At 34.5% G+C, this 8,782-nt stretch overlaps 1 protein-coding gene across 1 annotated transcript; it reads right to left on the minus strand.

Moving 5' to 3' along the window:
- Positions 1-6,675: 6,675 nt before the first annotated feature.
- On the minus strand, positions 6,676-7,098 carry LOC145820861 (uncharacterized). The gene has a single exon (XM_082917489.1). It carries the CDS (start codon positions 7,096-7,098, stop codon positions 6,676-6,678), a length of 423 nt encoding a protein of 140 aa, XP_082773615.1.
- Positions 7,099-8,782: the final 1,684 nt, after the last annotated feature.

The raw sequence follows: 8,782 nt of genomic DNA on the forward strand, positions 1-8,782 counted from the left end.
TTAGCTCTTGTTTTGTCAAGCCAACCTTTATGCCTCGCCTCGAGGTTCTAAGTCCGTTCAAGCTAGGGCTATCTTGGGGTGTCTCAGTTTCACCCTTTGTCTCTGTTTTGTAATAAATGTTTAAAACTTGACTATACAGTTAGTTAGGGATTTGGTCCCTGACATGGATGTTTGTGTATACGTCACATGTAGATATGTTTTGGTTAGCAATGTGGCATGTTTATAAAAAAAAATTCTTTTTGTATTCAGACTGTCACAGCTTATTGAACATCTTTTATTCACTATTCTGGCTTTTGTCAGCCCCTTTACTCTGCATTACTGTCATTACTGTTAAGCAGGCCTTCAGTAATCACGGATTACTGGCCGGTTGCAATGCTAAACCCATAGGAGCGGGTTTGGGTCATGATAACGAGCTCCTTTAGGACAAGGCCTAGATTAGGGCTGAGTTGAAGAATTCCTCAAAAGGGCACCCTAGAAATGGACAAGACCTAGATTGGAATCGAGTTGCAAAACATTCTCGACGACCATTGGCCAAACAGCCGCCAACGAACCTTAGACAATGCAAGCCCTAGAAGGAAAAAAAAAAAAAAAAAAGGCAAAGTATAAATGAACAACTAGAGTAAGAAACCTAGTAGCCAAGGGCTAATCTAGACAAATCACGCCTACGCAACCTTTGGAAGGATCATGCCTTGGTTATGGATAAGGCCTAGATGAGCACCATGCTAAAGAGCACCCGAGAAGACTGCCCTAGAAAATGGGTGGAGTACACGAACAGACAGATGTGTTAAACTCAACAAACGAAGTAACTGAGCCACAAAACTAACCGATCATCGAAGTGAAGCCGCAAAGTACATAGCATCTTCCATTTTTAGTAACTGAGCAACCCAAGTCAACTGAGCTTAAAAGTAGTGCACCTAATCACATAGAACTTGTCCCCAAACTTGGCTTCTACTTCACCTTGTTAAAGTGGAAGCTATAAGGAAAATGAAGAGAATCAAATCAACTAAAGCAAGGCCTAAGCCAAGGCTAGCTATTCAATTAGGCTAGACCCGATGGACCACTCTAAAGTAGCCCAAGTAAAAGGTTGGATCAAATGCAATCAACTACCCCGAAGTAGGCCGAACGGAGAGTTAGACTAAACCTAGTAGACCACCCTAAGGTAGGCTATGCTAGGTGGTACATGCTATGTAGATAACCCAATTTTTAGAAATTATATTCTAAACTCTATTTCTGTGAATTCCATTTTAGCACCCGATTTTGCCAAACTTTGCAATTTAGTCCAACGGGACCTAAATATTTTCTTTATATACATTCTTTTAATTATACATGAATAATATTTTTTTACTATCTTATAATTTAAAAGTAGTCCCTAGCACTTAAATTTATTTTATTTTAAAGCCTAGTTTTATTTTAATTCTTATTGATTGCATTTCTTTTTTCTTTCTTTCTTTTTTTTCTCTTCTTCTTCTTCCTTATTTTATTAGTTTTCTTATATTAATTGTTATATATATATATATATATATATATATATATATATGTATATTGCACATGAAGGGTAAATTTATGTTGGCATGGTGGCCAGGGAATAAAATAAAATAAAATAAAAAGAAAAGAAAATTCAAAAGTCTTCTAAATCCCTTAATTTATAGAGACATGTTTGTACCTCATTCATCCATCAAGTTTCATCCTAACCAAATAAAGGTTAACCCTAATTACACCATGTTTAAGCATCCTAATCAACCTCTATCTCATTTCATTTCAACCAAATCCAAACTAGCACTACAAAAAAATTAAGGTTTTAGAAACCAAAATTTATGAACAAAATTATTTTTTAGGGACCAAATATTTTTGTTGCAAAAAGTTGTTGGAAAGTAAGCTTGATAACCACCACCTTAGACAACCACCCTAGCCACCGAAAAATCTATGTTCAAAGGTTGCTGAGGCATGAAAATTCAAAGTTTGAAGGCTTAATGTCAAAATAAGATTGTATTGTTATATATGCATTTAATGCTTTCACATTACTAGTTTTATCTATATATAGCTATTGTATTTTGAAGATTCAGAGTGTGGAAGAAAAAACAGAGTTAGAGAGTAAGAGTGAGTTTCCTCCCTTTAGTGTATTCTAAATATTTGAGTGAAATAAATCTGTTTTCAGATTTTAAATTCTCTCTCTTGTATTTGTTTTTGTGAACTACCATAAGTGATTTGCACTCCACACCCACCAACAGTGGTATTAGAGCTGAAGGTAGTTTGAATTTGCAAACGTTCTGCAAAATTTTCAAGAATAGAGCATCGTTTCAAAACTTGCCCAGAAATCAAAGTTGTTGAAATTAACTTTTGATCACACTAGTGTGTAGGTATCATCAAGACAGTCACATCACAAAAACCCACGTTAGAAACCGAGTCCAGACAATGTAGCACGCTCCACACGTGCCATTTGATGCCGTTCTCACGCGTCGAGACGCTCGCTACGCGCCGCATGTGCATACCAGAGGAAGAAAACGACGGAGGCAGAGTAAAGAAGAGTCAAGTTAAATAATGTAACTTGAGACTTAAGACCAAAGGAAATTGTTTGGCAAAGTGGTTAACTCTCACTTCTCATGAATAGAGATGTGATCTTTAAAGAAGAAGAAGCTTGGAATTAGAATCAAGATGAAGTTGTTAAAGATGCAGAGCTTATTATTAAAGATGAAACATTAGAAATGCCAGTTGAAGCTCCGAGAGTTCAAGATGAGCCACAAACTCCTCTACATAGAATACATGCACCTAGATCGCCAGTTTGTCATAGAAATGATGTATCATCATCATCGTCATCATCATCATCAGATGATAGTTTTTTTAAACAACTAAGACCAATGAGAAATTTGCAGGAGATATATGAAGCTACTGAAGAAGAAGATCTGAATTTGTTCTGCCTACTCGCAGATAGTGATCCACTTACTTTCTCAGAAGCCATCCAAGAAGATAAATGAAAGAAAGTGATGGATGAAGAGATTAAAGCTATTGAGAAAAATGACACATGGAAGCTTATTTGTCTACCAGAGGGCCATAAACCAATTAGAATGAAATGGGTATACAAGACAAAGAAAAATGCGCAAGGTGAAGTGCAACGCTACAAGGCGAGATTGGTGGCAAAAGGCTACAAGCAGAGAGCTGGAATTGATTATGGAGGGGTGTTTGCTCCGGTTGCCCAATTGGAAACCATCAGGTTAATGATTTCTTTTGTTACGCAACACAAATGGCAGATTTATCAACTTGATGTTAAATCTGCATTTCTGAATGGTTTCCTTGAAGAAGAAATACATGTTGAACAACCTTCAGGATATGTTCAAAAAGAGCATGAAGACAAAGTGTACAAGCTGAAAAAAGCTCTTTATGGGTTAAAGCAAGCTCTGCGTGCATGAAATACTAGAATCGATCAGTATTTTCATGATAATGGGTTTAAAAAATGCCCATATGAGCACGCGTTGTATTTAAAGAATGAAGCTAATGGAAGCATGTTGCTTGCTTGCCTTTGTGTTGATGATCTAATTTTCACCGGCAACAATCCATCCATGTTCAAAGAATTTAAAAGAAGCATGGTCTAAGAATTTGAAATGACGGATATTGGATTGATGACTCATTTTCTTGGCATTGAAGTGGCACAAAGAAAAGTTGGAATTTTTATTTCCCAAAGTGGCTATGCCAAGGAAATTCTCAAAAGATATGTAATGGAGAATTGCAATCCAGTGAACACTCTTGTAGATAGTGGAGTAGAGCTCAAAAAAGGTACAAAGGCGGGTGATATGGATCCAACTTATTTCAAGAGCTTAGTTGGAAGTCTTCGTTATCTTACTTGCACCAGGCCAGACATACTCTATGAAGTAGGACTGATTAGCAGATATATGGAAACACCAGATCAGTCATACCTTTATGCAGCAAATAGGATTCTTCGCTACATCAAAGGTACAGTCGATGATGGTTTATTCTATAAACCGACTGATAATTTCAATCCTGTCGGCTATTCAAATAGTGACTGGGGACGTGACTTGGATGAATGAAAAAGCACTACGGGATTTACTTTCTTTATCGAAGATACAGCCTTCATATGGTCGTCCAAGAAGCAAGCCATTGTGACGTTATCGACTTGCGAAGCTGAGTATGTTGCAACCAACTCAGCTGTGTGCCATGCAATATGGTTACGGAACATGCTGAAGCATTTGGGATTTCCACAAGAAAAGCCCACCATGATTTTTGTTGATAATCACTCAGCAATTGCATTGGCGAAAAATCCAGTTTAGCATGAACGGAGCAGTATATTGATACACACTATCATTTTATTTGAGAGCATGTAAAAAATAAAGAGATGGAGTTGATTCCTTGCAAATCTCAAAAGTAAGTTGCCGATATTTTCACAAAGCCATTGAAGGGTGATGTGTTCACAAAATTGAAGATGAGAATAGAACTTGTGCAACATTGTAAGAACTCTTTTAACCCTTAATTTCTCCTCTACTACCTCTTCTATTTTGTTTTTTGGTTTATGTATTTTTGTATTGTGCATGTGTATGGTGAGCCTTGACTAAATAGAAGTAGGGCTCGATGCTTGTTTATGATTTTTAGCCTTGGCTCTGCACAGATTCTGCGTACATGCCGCAACTTCGCTGATTTCTTAAAAATTACACAAAAATAATTTTGATTTGAAATTTTTCCATGATCTCTATTAATATGTTATTAGTATGCTTGAATTTTTACAAGATCATTAGAATTGATTTGGATTTCGAAAACCTTTATGTTTGTGGCTGGACTCTACAAATTTCTAGGGACAGCAAATACCCCTTACTTTGCTTTTATGCCATTTTGTCTACCCAAGAAAAAAATAAAACTCGAGTGAGACTAGTGCCAAATTTTAGATACATGAGATGCTTTTCAATGACTACTAATTTCATTTAAAAATATTGAGTATTGAAAAGTTATATCTTTTTTTTCCAAAATACGACGGAAACAAACTAGTCTTGCTTCAAGTTGTATTTTCACCCTCTTGATGTGTTTTTTGGGCTTCGAGTTCTCTGATAAAATAACCCTGACTCAAATATCTTTCAAATGATTCAGATCTCACCTCTGTTTGACGTTGTTTGTTCCCTCTTTTCATTTTTAAACTCATACTACCAGCCTTGGAACTTGTTGGAATCTACTGTTTGAAAATACTAGTTTTCTTCTAAAAATAAATTCATCTTAAAATGGTTTTTAGCTTTGGAGTTCTTCTAGACATGTCTTCCTCACTTAATGAACTACATCTAGTAAAAATATTATGATCGTTGGATTTCATTTGGTATGGATTTCATATTTTTCTTTAAAATCGGTCACTATTAAAATTCTAGAAATACTTGTATAATTGTGTATTCTTAAGGTGTATTATGACTATGACTTGTCTACTATTTGTTTGCTATTATGATATCATTTGTGCCTCATTAACAACTCTATTTACTCGTGTATTAGTTGATTTGTGCCTCGTATCGCTAGTCTTTGATCCCTAAATCGATACACAAATACTCTCTCTCTACATTACCTTCTCTAAGCCACTGACTTTAGCATCGAAGGGATTTTCCAACCAACCCCAGGAAGCAACCCTTACCGGTTCTCTATCTTGCAGATCTCAGTTCTCGAATTGTCCAGTTTGGCCACGGAGTTCCACCTCTTCAACAGTGCGGAAATCACCCCGCACAAGTAAAGTGGCCCATGGCCAAGTGGTAGAAGAAAATGAATTTGTTCACAATGCACAGTATACTATGTCATAACCCAAAATTGTGGATCCCATATTTGTAAAAGTGTATGAGGCTATTAAGATTTGTGGACTCCAAAATTTTAAACTACTCCAAATATGCGTGTTGCTCATAAAATCAGACTCGTGTTGAAATAAATAAGGGTTAAATTCATCTTATCTTGTGATTTGGGATTAAAACACTTTATCCCTCTATTATTCAAATATAATCAGAAAGTTCTCATGTGATTTTAGACTAAAATATTATTGTTAGTTTTTTTCATCCAAACCAATAGAAGGTGTATTACACATACCTTTTTTTAGAATGGATTTTGTTTTCTAAAAAATTAAAATGAAAATAATACAACAAAAAGACAATTTTATCCTCATTTTCTCCAAACCTAAAATTAGATTAATATGCTAATTAAATTAAAATATAATTAAGAATTGATCTAAAGTATAAAATCTAATTAAATAAAAAAATAATTAAGAATTGATCTAAAATGTAATTAAATTAACATTAGATTAACATAATAGAAATTATAATAAATAATTAAGAATTTAGTATTAATTGTTATCTAGAATATGATTAAATTAAAATTAGATTAAAAAGTTATTAATTGCAATAAATAGTTAAATATTTAGGATTAATTGTGATCTAAAATATAATTAAATGAAAATCAGAATAAAAATTTAAGAATTACAATAAATAATTAAGAATTTACAATTAATTGTGATCTAACTGAGTTAACAATAGATATTATAAATTATGTATATGAGAAATGAAAGAAAAAGAAAATAACAAAAAATATAAAGTTTAAAGGTATTATAGTCATTTCACATTTATAATTAATGGTGTTTAACAATTATATTTTTGTCCAAAACCATATGAGAGACATATGACTATTTTAAAAGATAGGGGATAAAATGCTATCAAGTCATATTAGTAGGAGGTAAAACGAATTCTGATCAATAAATAAATAAATACCATAGCATTCCAGCTTGACTGCGGTGTGAAGGACAGTGGAGTCATCACCCATAGCGGTGGTGTTGGTGGTGTTGTTGCTGCTGTTTCTGCGATTGTATACTTTCCACTTGAGAAACTCGAAAACCTCGACTTTTTCATAGGCAGCAGCAGAATAAAGAGGAGTCTCTCCAAACTTGTTGCGTTCGAAAACCGAACCTGGATTCTTCTCCACCAACATTTCTACGAAATTCATGTGACCCAACTTGGCAGCTTCATGAAGTGGTGTGTCACCTTTTTCATTTCTTGGATTGAGCTCACTAGCGGTGAGTAGCCCGACATCAAGAAGTTTTTTCAAGTTCGATGCGTTGTTTTTCATGGCCATGAAATGCAGCATTGTGTTGTAAGAATATCCATAAAGCGGCCCATATGCCACATGTTTGTTTTATTTATTTAGTTAAATATATATATCGACCCACCAATGGTCACGTATACTACTACAGCTAAATGACATAGATCAATCATGGATGCGTACCATGGAAATTACATGTGATGTGATCCATGCATGCCTATTTCCAACTGGTCCTACTTAACTTTATTGAGATCAATACTTCACAATACGTAACAGAGCGTACTAAAATGAATATTTCATTTCTGCAGAAATTAATCTAATTACATAGATAAAACTCAAGGCTGACATAAAGCAGTAATATAAATACAAACTCCCATTAAACCAGAATGTTCTCAAATAGAACAACACCCATCTGAGCAGTGTGCTCATGAAAGACCTTGGGTGGTAGTCCCTTCGTAAGTGGATCCGCTATCATGGAGTTTGTCCCAATGTGCTCAATGGAAATCTGTCCACTCTGCACTCTTTCTTTTACAACTAGGAACTTGATATCAATATGCTTTGATTTTGTCGAGCTCCTGTTGTTATTGGAATATAAAACTGCAGACTTATTGTCACAATATAACTTCAGTGGTCTTGTAGTGCCTTCCAAAATACGCAACCCAGTGACAAAATTCCGCAGCCATATCCCTTGGTTTGATGCCTTATGTTTCTCCTTGAGAGGATTTAGGAAAAAAATGACAGTGTTCTTATTTTCCACCTGGGAAGGAATAGGGACCATAACCTTTTGAAGGTTGTAATTGGTTTTCAAAACTGAAAGGTTGTGGCAGTTCAAAAGGAATGAAAACCAACTTTAACCATTATTGGTTTTAATTTCTATTTATTGGTTTTCAAAACTAAAAGGTTGTGGAAGTTCAAAAGAAATAAAAACCAACTTTAACCAATATGTTTTAATTTCTATTTCTGCCCCTCATAGAAATAGAAATTATACAACTAGTATCTACACATTAGGTCCATAACACATATACCCTTAAGCCTATTAACTAAATTGAATCACTTAAATTATAGGCTTCTTATAAATAATAATACCACATTTAATTATGTGGTCCCATTGAGACATTCTCTAACATGTGTTGCCGCTTTCCTCCATCGCTTTCTTACTGGCACCTCCTCCTCCTAGTTGTTGTTGCTGCCTCCAAAACTTGCACAGCACTTCTCCTCCTCCCTTCTTTGATGCTGCTGCTTCATAAGCTTTCTTGAGGCTTACGGGCATGATGTTGTTGTTGTTGTTGTTGTTGCTGCTGCTGCTGCTACTTCCTATTTTTCTTCTCTGTTTTTTCTTTTTCAGATTCGAACCCTTCTTTATATATATATATATATATATTGATGGATGCGCAGCAATGAACGAATTAATGAATGGCTATTTATAGATATGAAATACTTGTACTGCTCTTTATTCTCCTACCAAGTAAAGAAAAGAATAACATATAGGGTAAAGTACACCGATAGCTTTGTTCTTTATATCGTTTTGATTTCTGTAATTTTAATTTATTCAATTTTTTTCTTGAATTTTTTTTTTATTTTCTGTCAATTTCATCTAATTAGTTACAGTGATTTTAAAATGTTCATACTTCTAAGAATAAATTTATAAACTTTATAAATTTAGTGAGTGGACCTTAACAAACTTTGTGATTATTTTCTGTCAAAAACCTTAACAACATTATCAATTGGA

This window comes from Camellia sinensis, chromosome 1 (genome assembly GCF_055761805.1).
Source record: "Camellia sinensis isolate YWXY chromosome 1, ASM5576180v1, whole genome shotgun sequence".
Classification (NCBI taxonomy): domain Eukaryota; kingdom Viridiplantae; phylum Streptophyta; class Magnoliopsida; order Ericales; family Theaceae; genus Camellia; species Camellia sinensis.